The 18,274-nt window shown below is 42.3% G+C and overlaps 2 protein-coding genes across 5 annotated transcripts; one reads left to right on the top strand and one right to left on the bottom strand.

Moving 5' to 3' along the window:
* Positions 1 to 5: 5 nt before the first annotated feature.
* Positions 6 to 5,607, top strand: TIFA (TRAF interacting protein with forkhead associated domain). 3 transcript variants are annotated; one of them, XM_019293020.2, is made up of 3 exons: positions 22 to 104; positions 1,310 to 1,462; positions 2,315 to 3,593. In XM_019293020.2, exon 3 carries the CDS (start codon positions 2,361 to 2,363, stop codon positions 2,931 to 2,933), a length of 573 nt encoding a protein of 190 aa, XP_019148565.1. In that variant the 5' UTR covers positions 22 to 104; positions 1,310 to 1,462; positions 2,315 to 2,360; the 3' UTR covers positions 2,934 to 3,593. The 3 variants fall into 3 exon arrangements, with proteins under 3 accessions (XP_010409642.1, XP_019148565.1, XP_010409644.1); XM_010411340.3 differs by lacking the exon at positions 1,310 to 1,462 and having other exon boundaries at positions 6 to 104; positions 2,315 to 5,607; XM_010411342.4 differs by lacking the exons at positions 22 to 104; positions 1,310 to 1,462 and adding an exon at positions 218 to 363.
* Positions 4,524 to 18,223, bottom strand: AP1AR (adaptor related protein complex 1 associated regulatory protein). Of its 2 annotated transcripts, XM_039550915.1 has the most exons (10): positions 17,978 to 18,223; positions 14,541 to 14,589; positions 13,366 to 13,392; positions 12,895 to 12,920; positions 12,389 to 12,485; positions 11,595 to 11,693; positions 9,722 to 9,783; positions 8,735 to 8,808; positions 7,833 to 7,961; positions 4,524 to 6,925 (listed from the first exon to the last, which is right to left on the bottom strand). In XM_039550915.1, the coding sequence occupies exons 1-10, from the start codon at positions 18,052 to 18,054 to the stop codon at positions 6,660 to 6,662; spliced, it is 906 nt and encodes a 301-aa protein (XP_039406849.1). In that variant the 5' UTR covers positions 18,055 to 18,223; the 3' UTR covers positions 4,524 to 6,659. The 2 variants fall into 2 exon arrangements, with proteins under 2 accessions (XP_039406849.1, XP_039406850.1); XM_039550916.1 differs by lacking the exon at positions 11,595 to 11,693.
* Between the last annotated feature and the right edge of the window lie 51 nt (positions 18,224 to 18,274).

The following is an 18,274-nucleotide window of genomic DNA, read 5'->3' as shown; positions in this document are numbered from 1 at the left end:
TCGGCTCCTCCCGCCTCAGCGCTTCCCGCCAGCTCCGGGAAGAATTACCGGGAGTGAGGAGCTGCTGGAGCTCTGGGCAGGCGCTGGAGCCCCGCTCCCGGCAGGTGAGGAGGCGGCCGGGCCGGGCGGACGTGAGGGGAAGGAAGGGGGAAGGATAGATCAGCCAGCCGACCGAGATGTCTCCAGTTCCCATGGAGGCGGCGGGTTCGGTCGGGAGATCCCGGGCTCGCCGTGCTGTGGGGTGGGGAGGTGGCGCCGAGCCTGCTCCGGGAGCCGGGGCCGGAGCCCATATTTTAAGGGCTCCGCGTCGTTCTTCTGCCTCTGGAAGAGGAGATAATGACATTCGCCATAGGAGAGGATGAGGTGAGATCACGGTCGGTTGGACTCCAGTGAAGGTAGGGACAACAGCAGGGCAGTGGCTGCCTTAGAGCTGCAGGAGAAATCTGGATTTAACTCCAGAAAGCTTATTTCTCCTGGCCAATACACTCTAGTAAATAGAAACTCCTTCAGCATTTACGTGGAAGAATGTTTAGTATGCTCAACCTCGATGAGCCTTTAAGGCAGGACTGGGCAGCCTTGCTGGAGATGCCTGAGGTGATCGTGGATCTGTAGCGGGGTCTGTGGGAGCTGCCGAGATCCAGGTTCATCAGTGGCTGCTGCCGAAGCAATTGGTGGCTGTTCTTTCTTAATAAGTGTAGCCATTTGTAAAATTCACTAATGTGAGGCAGGAAAGTGTCTCCGTGGGCTGAGCTGCGAACAAAGTGAAAGTACTCAGTGGTTTTTCCCTTCACCAAAGATGACCTCATGTAATGTCCCCTTACTGGTGCAAAACAGGAAAGGGCATAACTAGGCACAGGCACAGTCCCTCCTGCTCACAGAGCTGCTTCCAGCACCCCAGAGCTGGAGAGCCTACGAGGAGGAGGGATTGATAATGATGCCACCACAGCTTGTCTCACAGATGGCAAAGAAATAACCTTCTATCAGGGTGTCTGTATTCCTGCCAAAAGCTCAGATGATATTTCCTAGCTTGTTTTAAAGTGAGCTCTGCTGGAAATTCTGTGTTTCACTCATCGTTTGTGCTGTTGTAGCCTGCTTCAGTAACCAAGCTGAGCTCGGTTACCTTGCTGAGCTACTGTGTCAGAACTGCTACTGCTTTTGGGTTAAAGGTGCAAAGGAAGCAGTTTTGAGGTCTCACAAAGAAAGTGATGCACTGATGCACCACCATTCACTATGCTTGGTGTTTGTGTGCGGTGTGTAAAAAACACAAGTCAACTCCATCATCACAAACACAATCATCACTTAATTGTAGTGATGATTCACCTACTCATAAACTCTGAATGGAGCGGGTAAGCTCAAGATCTGTGTGAGACGTGTTGGGAACTTACTGCAACCTGGATGGAGGAACATGACAAACACCTGCACTGTGTGATACCAGTTAAATGGCTGCTCACATGTTTCTCCGGTGAGTAACTGGGAACTCATTTGCTGGTTTCTGCTTCTAAGTGGCAAGACTTTCCTGTCTTTAGACTCAGTTTCAGTGCAAGAAGACAGTGGCAGGAAGACATTTAGAGAACCAGATGACAGCCTTTCCTGAGCTGTCTGAGCTGTCTCAGATTTTATTAGGATGCACTGCAGTCGCTCAGGCTATGGAACAGAATTTATTTCATAAGTGTGTGGTCTCTGTGCTGCATGTGAGTAACTTAAAAAAACAACACAAAATCACCAAACCCTAAGAAAGATCATTGACTTTTAGCAGTTCTGCAGCAGCAGAGAGCTGGGATTTTCCAACAGACAACGGGGAAATAGCTAGAGTTGGTGACAATTCCTCTTTTAGGTCTCGTGGATAGTCCAGCTTTTGCATTCACTTTTTATGCTGTCACAGGAGTCACTTCTAAACACTTGTTCCATGCAAGAGGTCAGTTCTGAGCCAAGAGCCAAAAGAGTGCTTTATACATATTTGAATTATCACTGCCTACAGACAGACTGTTGGTAAAAGTCCTTCGATACCTTCCAGTCACAGGGCACGCCGAGAGCAGAGCACACAGGCCCAGCCAGTAATGTTTACTGATTTTAAGTCCATCACGTAAACCTTCCTGCTAAATGACGTATTTCTTGCAAAAATTTTAAACCTGCCTGTGAGATCCTCGTGAAGAGCTTGTTGGCAGCAGCGGTCAGTCGTGGCTTCTGACTCCTGTGCTTTCATCACGGTTATTGTCAGCCAGTTATCTAGGAATTCTACACAGCCAGTGTAGAGCAGCACAGGAAGTATTTTAATGCCACACTGAAATTGGATCCAATTTGTTTGGTTCCGCAGTGATTCCATGCCGTGATTTTACCGTGTTCTGAGGACTCTTTCCATCATGACCTCTTTTGAGGAAGCCGAAACAGAAGAAACAGTGACGTGCCTCCACCTGACCTTTTACCACCCTTGCCAGGATGAGAAGATGATGTTCCGCTGCCTGAACTTCTGTAAGCGTGAGCAGGTCAGGGCAGACGAAGCGGCCAAGTTCGGCCGCGACTCCAGCGTCTGCCGCTACCACCTGATGGACACTCGCGTCTCCCGGATCCAGTTCGCCCTGCAGTTCTTCAGGAAACTCCACACCTCGGAATATTGTTTTGAGATAAAGAACTTGAGCAAGAAAACAAAACTGACTGTCAACCAAACAGAACTGGGTTACTTAAACAAAATCGACCTTCCCTGGAAGTGCATCATCTGTTTTGGGGACTACCAGATCCTAGCAGAGATTCAAGAAGGGGAGTCCATGGATTATTTTGAGATTAATTTACACTTGGCTGAAGCACCGATTTTACAAGAAAGGTGCCTGCCATGCCTGCCATCCTTGCAGCCTGTACCTGAGAATGGCATTTCTCCTTCCTTTTTTCTTTCCCAAGGCAAAAGCCCCACAGAGATTGATGAAAATGAGTTGTGCTAGCGGAGAGAAGGAGACTGGATCAGGTTTTGTAGCCTGCACAGCTTCCAACATAGACAGCTCTCACCTCCGTCCAGACTTCTGGGTGCTCACTGCTGCACATCAGTCTTCTTACTTGGGTGTTTTCAGCACAGGCATTCCAGAACACCGGTCCACTGCCTTCACTGAGTGATTCCTGCCACTGCCTTCACTGAGGCCTAAGGGCTCTCTGATGCCCAGAACTGTGTGGAAGACAGGGGGTCACTCAAATCCACGGCAGCAGGTTCAATCCCAGAACCATGGCCATGTGCCTTGAAGGGGTATTTAACAGGCATTATTAATACAGAAGGTGCACAGCACGGTTTTGGTCCCAGCCAAGTGGTGACACAATGGCTTGTTGCATATTATACTTGGTGCTCTGCTTTGGACACCAAATTCCAAACAGTATTTGCAAGCCTAGGTTGTTACTTCAGAGATTTTGCAACTTAGAAACGCTTTGTCCTTTTATGTTTTTATAAACTTCAAAGCAAGGTTTGGTTGGGTTCTTTTTTACTTATTTAATTAACATATATAAATATTTTGCGAGTTAACTACTTTTGCTTGTGATGTAGACAAACGTAGCATCAATGATCATGGTCTATAAAAATCCACATAAATTTTGTAATAAAAGCATTTGCTTGCCTAGTAAGGATTTGCTCTATTATACAGCTGCAATCCAAAAGAATTGTTGGAGAATAAAATTACTTCCAGGATCATCCAGATAAGAGATTGTCACTGGCACTATTCTGGCCTTTCCAAAAGTGCCATTGCTCAAAGGTAAGAATTTACTTAAATACTTTCAGAAAGTTTTCTACCTCTACCGAAAGCTCTCTAATAATTTCCTTATCTTTTAAGTATTTTTCAGGTTGTTTCAGTGAAGTTTTTCTTTGTCAGGGGCTCAGCTTTTCACTGGCATTTGGCTTTTCTGTTTTGTCAAGCATTTTAGTTTGCTTGAAAGACACACTGGAAAGAATCAGATCATACACAGGAGTTGTCCACTTCATCATCCCTAAACATTAGGAGGCATTTCAGCATTAATCATTCCAAGAAAACCATAATTATAACTATGGGGAGGAACAGCTGAGATTGAGGCAACCAACCACAAGCGAGAAAGCCATGGGAGAGGCAGTGAAACTCAAACACAGGCTTATTGTAGGATTTGTCTATTCATCTCATCCTTGACAAAATTACTTTGTTGCCATGTTTTCCACTCTTGGAAGTAGGCTGTGGTTTCCAAACAGCAATCATTTCTACACCTGTATTTACCTGAGGTGAGAGTCAACCACCGAAAATACACATTAAAAAATGAATCATCTCCTACCACGACATTGATCTGACCAGCAGAAGTTAATTTACACAAGGAAAGTTATTTTACCTTTGAAGGGTGAGGGTACAGCTTCTCATTTCCAGCAAGAGAAGGGCTCCATGCTCCAAATTCCTCAGGTGTTCTGTTATTGCAGCTTGTTTGGAGCTTCCCTTCCAAAGCAGCAGGTCTCCAGAATGGACACTGTGGCATTCAGCTCGGCTCTGACATGGCTGCCACAAACCCAGCAACAGATGCAACACTGCCAAATGTAAGACTTGCTGAAAATTTTAATGACTTTTCAATTTGTACAGATATGCATTTTACAGTACTCTTGAATTGTTTCACATGAGCTGTTTATAGAATCTCTCGATTTCTCAAAATATCCACAAATATGGAGCACCACTTCAAAGTCACTCGGCGTGGTGCACTGAGTGCTGCAAATGATATTATTAACCATGGCTACAGAACATGCCCATCACAGAAAAAGCTGAAGTCAGCCTCCTTTTTCCTAAGTGCTTGTTCATCCTAAGGGCAGGACTATCAGCTAATTGACTTCCTCAAGGCATGGTCAGGACAAGGTCACCTCATGTTCACTGGCCAGGAAAAGCAGTGACCAGTGCAGGGGAGGTGACAGTCTCAGCAGGTAAAAAACATGTTATTTACATGGTGAGGAAGTTGCCTTCCTTGCCATAGGAATATATTGTACAAAGAAGTGTCCAGGAGAAGTCACACAGCAGTAGCTGAGGCCAAACCCAAAATATACATTTGATGTGTACAGATCTTTAAAGCTCATTACAAGTATTGCAAACATAAATAATGGCATTGAAATATTTTCAGTGACACAGCTACAATTGAAATTAAGAGATGGAATGTTACCAACAGGATTTATCCGTTCTCTCAGGTTACTTGTACGTATTTAATCCCAGTGTGCAGTACTTTTGTTCCTTACCCACACTGTAATAACCCAAATATTCCGAATAGTTTCAGATGATCTGAACCAGCGACACAGCTTTCACCAACAAATTCGGTTCTGGTGATGACAGCACAGGTTCATCACTTATCACAACTTGTTCCTTTTACTCCAAAATAAAATTAAACCCCGTTGTACTTTTTTCCACAGAAAAACGAGACAGCCACACAAAATAGTGGCAGAATAGAATGGCTTTACTTTGAAACTTTGGGGAAAGCTTGCGATCTGCAAGTATTTTGCAGGTTCTCTTTTGTTAAAAATTAAGATTTATATGGAATACTGGGGGAGACCACACAGCACAGGACAGCAGTGGTGCAGTCACTGAACACCTCCTTGGATTTCAGCCCGTATTAGCAGGATTAACCATCCACTTTAGAGGCACAGGAAAGACAGAGCACTTAAACACAGTTAAAACATGAATTTTTCTTCTTTCTTTTCAAAATGCAGATACAGAAATTCTTTAGGTTCTTGTTCTTCCCACCCCAGCAGCAGAGCCATCATCCCTCCCCCAGTTTGCTCACTGGATGTTGCTTTCCCGTAACTGTTCTGGTCCAGTGGAATGATAAATTTTCCACAACTGAAGAATTTTAAGGACCACGTAGCAACAGATGTTGGTCTGTTCAGGGGGGCTGGGAATACAAGACTTTGGTCCTCCCAGTTCTCCACTGGTTAAAATTTCCATTTTATTGACACACAGAGAATCTATTTTATTTGATTTTTGTTTTTCTATCTAGCACACGCTTACTAAGTCTGGCATATTATACAAGACAGTATCTCACCTAACCTGATGAGTTTTACTATGTTCATTGAGGTTAACCGTGCTTAGCATAAAGTAACTAAAAAAATAAAGTAAATGGAAAAAGGACAACACAAGGCTAGGAAGACTTTAAGCTAGACAGGGGAAAATCTGCAATTTACCATGTGTCAAATTTGTTTTGCAGCTCTTACTTTTGCACCCTCTAAACAGCTGAAGAGCAAGTCAAAAAGCACAGACTGGAAATAAAAGTATTTTAAAATTCTTTTCCTATATTCAAGTATTAAATAAACTATAGAAGACTGTTTCTGAGATAAATATTAGGCCAATGATGAATTTTAAAACAAAATCAATAGAAACATCATCCAGAAGAAAAGGCGAGTTAAAATATCTTAGATAAGTCAAGCTACGAAGCTTCAATTAGTGCAGATAATTTTATATTAAATCCAGATATCCAGAAATATACACAATAGAATCATCCCAGTTTTCACAAAAGTGGAGAAGGTAGCTGATAAAATTGCACTTAGTTCTGAATTCCTTCGGACAGCAAGCCATTCCCATTCCTTGCCGATCCGTGTAGAAGAAGAAGGGAAGCGGGTTACAAAAGAGCAAATTGGCTTTGTACATTCCATTTCCCTTTCCAGCATTTGGTCACAAGCAGGGGCCGTGCAGATAGCGTCACTATCTGTCCTGGTGGTTGCAATCCGACAGCCTCACATCCGAGGCCGACAGCTCCAGCACGGGATTGACGAAGCCGGCGTACTCGGAATTGCCGTTATCATCCACCTCGGCGCTGACAAAGTCATTCTCCCACTCGAGCCCGTTGGAATCGTCAGAGGCCGAGGCTGGGTGGCTCCCTGTCTTCCTGCTGTTGAATTTCAGCGCTGCCCGGAGGATGTCCTCCTCCGTCTTGGAGCGCTCCCTCATTGGGATCATCCTGTTCATGCCTGGCATTTTAAGACACATTTATGAGAAACACATCGTCGTGAGTTTTCATCTAACTTCTATGTTTCTGCTAGAAGAAACAAAGCTAAAATGTGGAGAGATACTGGATTCAGTGGTCTAGGAAAGGTCTTCAGTTTGTCTGGAAAGGGGTATTTAATTCCACACAAAATAAGGCAAAATACGGTTCTGAAAACTGCCCGAAGACACCCAAGATTTTACTGATTTTGTCAGTAATTGCAAACTGTCTTGTGAAAAGAAAAAAAAACAGCTATGGATTGGCTAAAAGAAACAAACCCTTGCTTATTTTTGGTGAGCTTTTCAATAGTCAAGGTCTCCAAATTTTATAAGAGCTTTGCAGATTTAGTAAATAAAAGAGAAAATATTGGTAACAATGAGGAAATACAGAAAATATCTGTAACAGCAGCAATGAGGATAGCTGGGATACTCCCTGGAATGCAGATCTAAGTTCCCAGTGAATGTTACAGTAAAAGTAATAAGGGTTTTTTCCCAAAATACTTAAGTCAGACTCCTGACTAACTTCCACATTTGAAAAGGAAGAACAAGCTCTTCCTTCTCCTCCTGGCTCACGAGAGGGCAGCATTTCTTTACCATTACTTTTGTCAGGAGTTTACAAGTCAATTCCACAAAATGCAGGGAAAGGCATTTACTGGAGCATCCAAATAAATGAATTCATTTATTAGGGCTATCTCCACATTTATCAAAATAAGGAATTTTCTCGGTAAAAATAATTTACAGTTTAATCCTTACAAACTTGTCAGAAATTCCATCAGAAATAAGTTTTAAATCACCTTCCCTTTTGAAAACAACAAATTTACAGCAAACATAGCTTAAACTGTCAACATCTTTAAGTTGTAAGTTCTGGATGAAGCTGAAATGCAGGATAAATACCTTCTTCATCTTCCCACTCTAAATCTAAGGAGGTGCTGTCGTCGTTCCCACTCACTGATTTGGTTTTGGTCATCAAGTCACAACTGCTCTCCGTGTTGGGCGTCAGTACTGTGGCATCAGATGAAAGTCCTATTTAAAAGAAACCCATAATGTGTTTTTAATTCATAAGTGTATTTGAATTTCAGGTTTAACATGCAAAAGTAAAATTTTATAAGTAAGCTTTCATCGTGCTTTGTGGCCCTTTAAACCTCAGGAATGTTGGAAAAGGCACGTCATCATTTCAAAGAGTCATCAGTAGCTTATTAATAGTCAGTATCACTAAGACATTGCCTAATTAGAACTAAAAAGGAATTTAATCAGCTGTAAGCTGAGCTTGTGTGAAGACGTGTAAAAAAAACCAAACCCAAATCAACCCTTTCCTCCCCAAAAAAGGAATCTACTCGCAGTACTTCCTGAAACACAGCCATCAGTCCTCCACTTTAATGGTTATCACGTACTGTCACCAAAACTTAACAGATAAAAGCTTCTAAAATTGTTTTCCTCTAAACTGTTAGTGCAATTTTTAAGTACAGGCAGCCAAATTCCCTCTTGCACTTCATTAGGAAAAAAACCTAACCTTTAATGTGATTCTAATTATTTTGCCAAGGGATGATTAAGAAAAGCTATAAACACACATCTGCATCTTCAGTGCAGGGTCTGGTTTTACAAGAAAAGTTCACCACTATCTTTTATCTATCAGATGAAAAAACAATCAGATCTTTCCATTACAGATATACGTGTACACATTTTATATTTGTGTGTGTAAATATAAAACTATAAATAATCTAGAAAAAGAAGCAGCACTCTGTGCTCCTCAGAGTCCCTTAACATTTAAAGACATGCATAAGGAAAGGCAGGCTTACTGCTACTTCGGAAAGCTTCATACTGGAATTTTGTATTCCTTAGGAAAGGATCAAGATCTTCCTCTGCCACAGAGCTGCAAGAACGAGGCACAATTTTTTAGCTTTACAAACCTCCAAGGATGCCATCAAAAACATGTTAATGCACATGCCCCCCAGCTCTGTGCTACAAAGCACATACAGGCTGAACCAAATTCTTTAGAAAATTATCTGCAAAATGCCTTTCTGTTCCTATTCATCACATCCTCTCCCAGTCTGTGTTTCTGCTCAATTTCTATTGGTATTTTCAGTAAAATAATTAATTAACTTTGGTCTCAAAACAACTCTTCCCCTCTCTTCATCACTTTAGATAAAATCTCCTTAATTTTCAATTCATTTTTTTAAAGTAATGTATTCAAACCCTGCTCCTGCAGTCCTTTGTTTTTAAAATCTGGCTAGATCCTGCTCAGTTTTCACAGCTCCTATTCTAACTGCTTCCATAGCAAAATTCCTCCTGTCCCTCTTATATTCCATGCAAGAGTTTTTTCTAAACATGAACACCATTCCACTCTAAATTTCTCCACTTTTTTTTTTAGCTTCTTTTTCCCACCACCACCACTGAACACAGAAGGTGGGAATGAAGAGACTTCAGCTATGAATACATAAAATATTTAATAAATAAAAATAATTAAGAATATTAATGAAGAAACAGACTCTATAAACCATTTAAATAGTGTGTTTCTATTGGGTTTTTCAAACAGGGTTCTGAACAATACAAACATTTTTATATTAGCTGAGATTCTACATATAAGCACCTTTTTAAAATAAACCACTGGATTTTGCGTGTGTGTAAATACATATTAGTGGCTGGAAGTAGCATTGTATGCAGTGGTCTAATTACTCCAGTGATAACCAGAATGAATCCAAAATACCCCCTAACTTTCCAGATGAGGAACAGGAGTACAAACAGTCAAGGCTCTCGATCAGCATGAGTAGAATTTGGTCTCTTACCTCTGGAACTCTCCATTATTAACAGCGTGTGCTCTCTGCGTTATCCTGTGCTGCCTACGTTGCTATCAAGAGAAGTGAATTGTTGAAAAAGCTGAATACTCAAAACAGAGCTCTCAACACTTAATCCTATTTTATGCACCCCCAAAAACACCCCATCGGTTTTTAGAAACATGTGGACACCACCTCAGTCGTGACTGCACCTGTCTTGTCTCCTGTCTCCTTAAAGTATTTTCAGTGCACAACTAACACCTGGGTGATGTTTGATTTCTTTTGCTCCGTGCCCAGAACAGCCACCCTGCCATTTAAAAGATAAATATTTCCTACAAATCCTTTCATCCCTGTGCAAAGCAGTACTGCCATCTCCTCTGGCTGTCTCCATCAGCACTAAGTGCTTCATCTATATTAATAACAGCTTTGCTGCCTTGCAGGGCCAAAAGTATTAATAACCCTGCTAATGTCAACTTCAACTTCATCTGAGAATTGCTCTTTGCTTTGGGTGTGGGGAGGTAACTGCATTGGATCTAGCGTTTTTCATTCCCAAGATGATGGTGGGTTTGTTTTTTGGCACATTTTACGTCTTGGCTATTTAAACAATAACGGGGAGTGCAGAAAAAGTAGAAATCTAATCACTGTGGTGATTAGAGGGGAAAAGACTTAAGAATGCAGAGAGAAAGAGACAGAAATTTGGCACAACACAGTCAACAAATCTGTCAAAATCAATTACTGATACATGCAATGATTTTCTTTTAGGATTCCTATACCCACATAATATCCAATTTAGATTATCTCCTCGTTCTGCCAGGTCACATCCCAATATCCAGCACTGCCAGTTCCAGGACACACACATATATTAAAATTCCCCGCTGTTACAGACCCTGACATTTAGTAGGGCAACATCAGCAAGCCAAATGAGCTTTAAAGGAGGCCATACTTCCAAGGAAAAAGCCATTTTCCCATTTGTGCCCACAAACAGCAGAGAGATGAGTGATGCATCCAAAAATAGCTTCCAGTTTATCTAGAAGGGCTAAGTGCTTGATGCATATCTGGACAAAAATGCTTCCTTAAAATCCTTATAATCCTTATGAGTTTTGAGGAGGGTGTTCGTGCAGGAGATAAGTGGTACTAATTTTACATGAAGAGGAAACTAAATCTCTATAATCCATTCTATCTTAGGTCCTGACAAAAAAAGTGCATATTAGAAACACTGCAAGACAAGAAAAATAGCATTTCTTGCATAGAACTTCTACAAAAACCAGTTAATGCCATTAAAAAAAGTCTACTTTTGCTGGCTTTATATAGACCAAAAGTGGTAAGGAAAAAAAGGCAAAAAGGTCAGAAAGAATTAACCCTCCCACACCAAATGGCAAGGGGAGAGAAAGAGAAACATGAAATGAGAGCTATACTTAGTGACAGAAAAATCAGATGAGAACTCTAAAGCAGGGTCAACACAAACCACAAAGATAAGGAGCAATACTGTGCACAAATATATAAAGTACATTTTACAAGTCTGTATGATGTCACAACGTGTGCTTAGTTTCAGGGGGTTTTTTACCCAAAACCCATCCCACATCATTTTACACTTAAGATCAGTAACTTCTACATATTATATAAGAAGAGTGTTAGGCTAATTATAGATTAAAATTATAACTCATTCAAAATCTATACTCGTCGACAGAAGCTGTTTCAAACAATTATGGTGATTTTCAGCTGTTCCAACCAGCTGTACTTTCAGATCTTGCACTTCTTTCTCTACTGTACAAGCCAAAGCCATTTCCTCGTTAGGTTTCCTGAGATGGAAAGGATATTGGGGAAGTCTGCATACATGGGAACAGGACAGAGGCTCTCATATATATTGGGGTCTTTTTCCCCTCACCTCCAAGAGCTTTTTCTGCTTTGCTGCCCTGGCTGCTTCACGTTGTGCAGCATATAAAGCCTCCTCTTCTAGTCTTAACTTCTCCTCTTGTAAGGCTAACTGTATATGAACAAAACAGTAATGGTTAACAAAAGCAGAACCTATCTATCTTCCTATCAATAAAGCCGTCAGTGCAAGAAAACAAAAGAAAAGCAGCTAGAAAATCAAAATAAACCAAAATCGACTACAGCTAAAGCATTAACTGAATTTAACAGCTTCCCTCCCCCCGACCAAACAGCCCCAGAAATTTAGGTAGCTATTAAATAAACATTTATTATTAGTGAATTGCTGTAATGCTTTTTCTATTTTATTATAAACTGCACAGTGAAAGATTTAAAGATTTTCAGTTCCGTAATTCACTGGCACTTGATTAAAGTTCATTCAAGTTCTACATTGCATTCCACATCATATTCCATTAACTGCTGCATCACTAAAACAGAACAACAAATTATGTGGTTTTTTTCCTTAGGAAAAGTTGTGGAGAAAACTGAGCACCAGAAAAGTTGAATCAAGAATATTCCCAATTTGGTCTTGCATTAAAGAAAGGGTCAAATTTAAGAGATCCTGGTCAGAGACCCAGCCTATTCATTCCATTTTTCAGCTCAGAGGCAGAAGGAATCTTGTAGACTAAAAGATACTAACTGATGAACAGAATCCAATTGTTTTGTTTATATGAGTGGAATCTCTTGGTGTCCATGGCTGATCCTAACATTTTTGGAAGAAAAACTATCCCTAGTGTCACTGTAACCACTTACCTCTGACTGAAGCTTCAGATCAACGACCCTCTGCTTTTCAGCAATGGAGTCGTAGTGTCTGTCTTTCAGGTCTGCAATTTCTTCTTCAGTCAGAGGTCTGGGAGCACGGGAGAAACACAGAAAAGCTCCATCTATTATTCATGCATGACAACCCTCATTTGCACTTGAACATATCCATGTGGTTTTTCCTGGCCGCTCCTTTAACGAAGATCCAGCAGGCTGTGCTTGTGGCCTGTTCCTCCTGGAAGTTCCAGTTCACTCCGGACAATGCTGTCTCTCCTTACTCTCACGACATAAATTATTTATATCTTTATAGAAATTGTATTTTCAAAACCATCTTTGCTAACAGAACTACTGGAATAGAACCATTACCATCACTGCAGTCTAAATCTCACTTTTTCTTCCTTAGTTGTTTTTGTCCCTTGTTTTTCCCCTTACTTCATTTTGTTTAATATTCACAGTGGTGGAGCAGAGGGAAGGAGAGGTCCTCAGTCTCAGAGTCTTACCTGTGACTGCTTCCTGGGCTTTCCCCCTGTTAAAATAAATAAAAAAGAAAAGTCTGATTTTTGTAGACAGAGCACTTCCAAAACTTTCCTTAGCAAAGCAACCCAGGTCCATTTATGTTCTCAGACTGAGGGCACTTGCTGAGTCTTATGCAAGAGTTATACCAGGAGCAAATTCTCCTTTAAGTCTTCCCAAACACAGTTTTTCCCCCCACCTCTTCTCTTCTTTCTTCCCAAAGTCCATAGTGCCCCCTTCCTTAATGGGTTATTTCCCATACTCCCCAAAACCAATCTCTTCTCTTAGATCTTTATCCAAAGTCCAAAATTCATATTCCTAGTACAAAGAAAACTGAAATTAATAAAACCCCGTGATTTAAGTCTACAACTCAGCTTAAAGTAGGAGGAAGATTCAGATCTTGGAAACATTTTTACAGATTGTACGAGCAGGTTTCACACAGTGCCCCCGGTACTCACCTCATCACTTTCCACCAGGTTCTCAAACTGCAGAGAAAAAGAAATAAATCATTTTTACAATTCATTGTAACAAGTCACTAAAGGCATGCAGCAAATATGATTGTGTATTTTATGTGTCTTGTAAAAACACTACTCCAATTCTAACAGCGGGACTATACCAGTATTTATGAAAGCCCCTACTTTCAGAGGAATTTCATTTTTAGAGTTGGGCCTATCTTCTTACCAGTGTTTCTTGTCTTAAACATTACATTTTCCTAAAAGGAGAAGAGTCCAAATTAAAAAACAAGCATTCTGAGCTGCACAAACTCGTCCAGCAGAAGTTCAACTGTCCCATTAAAAAAAAAAAAAAAAAGAAAAAGGCAAATAGAAATTCTCTGTATTGTTTTCAGTATAGTAATCTCAAATCTAGTCCATCCATCAGACACAGACACAGAGGTCAGTACCTACAGCAAGACTCCTCACTGACCTAAGAGTTTGGGAGGAGAACAACACCTCCTTTTCCCTGTCATATTTCTGTGGCAGGAACACTCTCTCAAAACGGGAAGTTCCGCACCAAAAGAGATTTCCCCCACCGTACACATCTAAGCCCTTTCTCCACAGCCAAAGCATTAATTACAATAATTCATGTTATCCTCAGTAATGGGGGCAATCTGGCTGGTCTAGGACTTCCAGAGCACAGGAGCACTCAGGGAAAGGAAACCAGGTTATTCCTGGTCAACCTTACACTACCCTTGGCAAAAAGGGCTTATATCTGGAGGCTGGGAAGGGACCTCTGTAGTGAACAAAGTCGACTACAAATGCAACAAACTGTAAGGTAACCCCATCAGAGTCTTTTTGTACAACCTGATTTGTGATGCTGCAATCAAGAACTGAATACTCTGCACTTACACAAGCAGCAAAATCCCAAGACAGCAGAGAGGAGATGGAACAAGCAGCCTGTGGAATGCTCTGTTGATGAGCATCAGAACACCACAGATACTCCTCTTCTTTCCAAATGGTACATCAACTTTTGAGGTGCAGTAAGAACCACTCTCTTTCCACCCAGTGCAGCAACAATTTGGGCTGGAATATCCCAGAATGTTTCAGTGTTCATAAACTGCAAAAAGTGTTAAAGGCCTTGCTAGGATTCAGCTTTTCCCACTTTTCCTTAAATTGCTAAAAATGTAAGCACTCACCTCTATAGTGAAGTGTTCTCCTGTTGAACATGTTCTAAAATACTTGGATCTGGAAAAATAAGTTTACAGTTAGACTGCAGAAGAATCTTCAGTACACAGCAGAAAGTAAATGAGCCCGAGAATTTGAAATAGATTTTAAAGTAAGTTAAATATAAAATAATGACAAAGTCTTCACATATTAAACACATTGACTTATTAACGTGGGCTCTGCATCGCTACTGCAGCAGGAAGAGGCAAAAGCATGTAAACATCTTCTGCAGAACTGGGGAAAAAACTAAAACCCTTGTGAGATGAAATCATTTGTCAGGACGCTGGACTTGACATTGACAGAGTATTAGCGTGTTCTGCAATCCCTTTAATACATTTTTCCTGGAAAAAACATTGTTCCAGGCAATTCCTGAAAATGCTCTTGCTCATCATGCTTTCCTAGCATCTCCTACATCATCAGTGTTAAACAATACATTTTATTTTAATGGCTTGGCACACCTAGAAGGCTGAGCCTCAGAGAAAAACATCCACTGAGAGATCAAGGCAATACTTTTAAACTACAAAAATAAAAAAAAATACAAGCTCTAATTTTATACAGGCAATTGGTTTCTTCCTTGATTCTTTAATCAGAACTCTTCCTGTTTTATTTTAATGCTTTTGTAGAGGACAGTTGGCCCTGTCCTTTACAAAACCCAACACAGTATTAAGTTACCTGAATACATTTTTACCTAGCCAAGGAGGCTTGGCCACCGTCCAGAAGAGCATTCTAATGTAAACACTCTTCAGTACAACATCCTTTTCATCGAACTATTTCAAAAACCAGGGTTTCCAGTTGCAGGTGCTGACTGGTACAAGGAATAAACCCAGGGCCTCAGGGATTTCTATACTTGCACAAAAGAACGTTCAGCACTTGCAACCAACACCTACTTTGACAATAATAAAAGCAACACACCAGCCAAAGCCTGAATTATTTTAACCGTATTGTATTTCATCTCCATCCCATTTTTCCTTGGAAGCCAGTTTAGGGAACGTCTCCCCTGGCAACTTGTTGCACTACCCACTGGTTCCTTGTTGCACAACCTTTCCTGCCACTAAAGAGCCGTTTCCAGAGGATTCACTGCTGTGAAACCAGAGAGGAAAGGCCACCTGAATTTATGCACTACATGACAAGGATAATTGGGACATGTGGCATGAACACTTAGAGCAATTTCACTGCTACCCTTCTCTGTAATTTGGTGTATAGGAGCCAATACCATTAAGAATCTCATTTAACAACACTGTCACAGGAAATTGTTCCAGGACTATCTATGCTGTTAACAGACGCGTCATTCCAGTTTGCAGCACCAGGCTTCAGGTAAATTATTTCCAACTTCTCAGACACTTGAGCTGCAGTCAGCTTCGCTGCAAGACTTGGACAATGAACTAAATGCAGTGCAAGCTCCCTAAGTGTAATCGCGAACAGCCCAACAGCAATGACACCTCTAAGAAGGAAGAGCTGCTCTTTCAGCTGCTTGCCAAACAGGGACTCAGTCTCAGAAAACCTAATTCTGTGCCAGAGTCTGAGCCCATAAACCCCAGAACTATAGAAGTTTGAGGTCATTAGGGATGCAAACAGAAGATCCATCAGCTTCACCCCTATACAAAACTTCAAGTGAAGTATCAGCGACCTATGAAAATGTTTACACCTTTTATTATTCTCCTTTAAGCTCTACTGTTCCATTATTTTCTAAGACTTGAGAATCTTTTTGGTTGGATAGCTTCTAGGGAAAACAATTCAGCTGACAGGTCACAGGACCTATGGAGACAATCAGATTAATCTTCCAAGATCTGAAGCTATTAAAGAGACTAGCTTTTCATACATTTATATACATACATACTCCATCCATATATACATTAAGCACAATTCCAAGAAAAGGCAACTTATAATCTTGCAGGATATTACAACACTTATTAAAAACTCTATACTTAGTTGTTTAATTAGGAGTTTATTCCTTGCAGTCAAATCTTGGAGCATCTAAAAATGATGAGGCTGGAGTGGGGGGAGGATCTGAGTGATTAAAATAATAGTTAAGTTGATAAGCTATGTTTTTACATTATGGTGTTCCAGAAATAGCCAAATGTGGACAATGTGGTATCAATCTAACTTACAAACTTTGTAATAAGACACACTTTACAGTTTTGGTTTTAATACCATTCCCTGCACAGTGGACGGAGAATAACCTCAGTGGCTCAACGCTCTGATACTGCTCTGTAAACTACCACCACCACCACACCTGGAAAACAAACCTGATCTGAAACACAGGCCAGCAGCTCTCTGTACATTTTATATGTCTAAGACTTTCACTGTGGGTTGTGCAACACCCGAACAATTAGACAATGTAACAGCAGGCAGTAAGATTTATTTCCCTGGTAAGGACAGCCTGGTACAGGACTAACACATGCAGGGACTGTCACTACCCTGCCTGCTATAGAAAGGGTATTGGCCTGTGAAAGGAGACTCAGCAAAACACACATGTGCAGGAAGAACCTTTCAAGTACTGCCTGGTGTTCTCGAAGCACAACAAGCTGATGCTTCAGTGCCAGTTGTCAAGGCATTGGAGGTGTTCTCATCCCCTCTGGTGGAGTACTAAAAATACAAGCAGGTATCCTCTGCGTGCACTGCCCTGGTTTTTCACCCGTGTCTCTGAGAAGCAGCTTGTCTGGAAGGCCTTTCAGAAGGTGAGACTTGCCTGCCAGAGCTGATGTGAAGTAAGAGGCCACGAGCTTGCATCATGTAAAATGCTTGGCATATCTGTCGAGAAAAATTTCTATCCTAATACATCAAAAATAAGTGATACGTAGGTATCCAATATTGGTCAGCACATGAAAAAACCCCAAGCATTTCCTGTTTGCACAGTGCTCTTCCATGAATTGGTTGTTGCAGAATGAAACAGGTTGTTACACGTTTCCAAGAGATAAGAATTCGTCTGAACCACTCTGCAATAGATATGAGTTCATCTGAACCATTCTGCTCCTGATTTTTCCCAACAGCGTCTCAGCCTCTGACTCACAGAGAAGACGAGATCACATTGCAGAAAACCGGGTGTTTTTCCATCTTTCGCACAAGCACGGCCGCCTGCACGGGTTTTGGCAAGTGACCTGAAAAACCTCTCTAAGCATCTCCTGCCGGAAAAACACCGGCGCCGGCAGGGGTGAGGAGCCGGTGACCCTGGAAGTGCATTAGCCGCGACCGCACAAACCGCGCGGAGCCCGGCGGGCTCCCGGCGGCTCCATCCGCCCGGGATGCTGGGGCTCCCGAAGGGAACGGGCCAGGGCCACCGGGCGCACCCAGACCCGCATCCCCTCCCCACCCTGTCACCCCCTCGTGCCCCACGGGGAAGGCGGAGCCGGCGGCCCCGGCACCTCCCCGCCCCGGGGAGGGGAAAGGGGCAGCCGCGGCTCCTGCTCACCCTCCGCCGCGCTGGATCCGGCCGGGATCCCTCCGGAAGAACAGCCCGCAGCACCACTGCGCCCAGCAGTTCCCCATCGCATCCTGGTGGGAACAGCTCCTCCTCCCTGCCGGCGGGCTCAGGCCGCCCCGGCCGTCGGGAGGGGCGGCCGCGGACCCCCGGGAACAAAGGGCCGGCACAGCCTCATGGCTGCGCAGGGGCGGGCGATGCTCGCCCCGAACGCCGGCACCGCCCCTGCCACCGGCATCATCGGCGACATCAGCCCGCCCCTTGCCGGGACCGTCCCAGCCGGGCAAA

Source organism: Corvus cornix, chromosome 4 (genome assembly GCF_000738735.6).
Source record: "Corvus cornix cornix isolate S_Up_H32 chromosome 4, ASM73873v5, whole genome shotgun sequence".
Lineage (NCBI taxonomy): Eukaryota > Metazoa > Chordata > Aves > Passeriformes > Corvidae > Corvus > Corvus cornix.
Note: the sequence above shows the minus strand (reverse complement) of the source record. Positions and strands in the feature narration are given on the sequence as shown.

What these genes read in the sequence shown, in the direction of transcription:
- TIFA (XM_010411340.3), top strand. Translation starts at nt 2,361, where the DNA reads ATGACCTCTTTTGAGGAAGCCGAAACAGAAGAAACAGTGACGTGCCTC.
- AP1AR (XM_039550915.1), bottom strand. Translation starts at nt 18,054, where the DNA reads ATGGGGAACTGCTGGGCGCAGTGGTGCTGCGGGCTGTTCTTCCGGAGG. An exon ending in AGCCCAGGAAGCAGTCACAG is followed by an intron (nt 12,486 to 12,894) that starts GTAAGACTCTGA and finishes CCGTGCTCCCAG; the next exon opens with ACCTCTGACTGAAGAAGAAA. An exon ending in AATAATGGAGAGTTCCAGAG is followed by an intron (nt 8,809 to 9,721) that starts GTAAGAGACCAA and finishes TCGTTCTTGCAG; the next exon opens with CTCTGTGGCAGAGGAAGATC.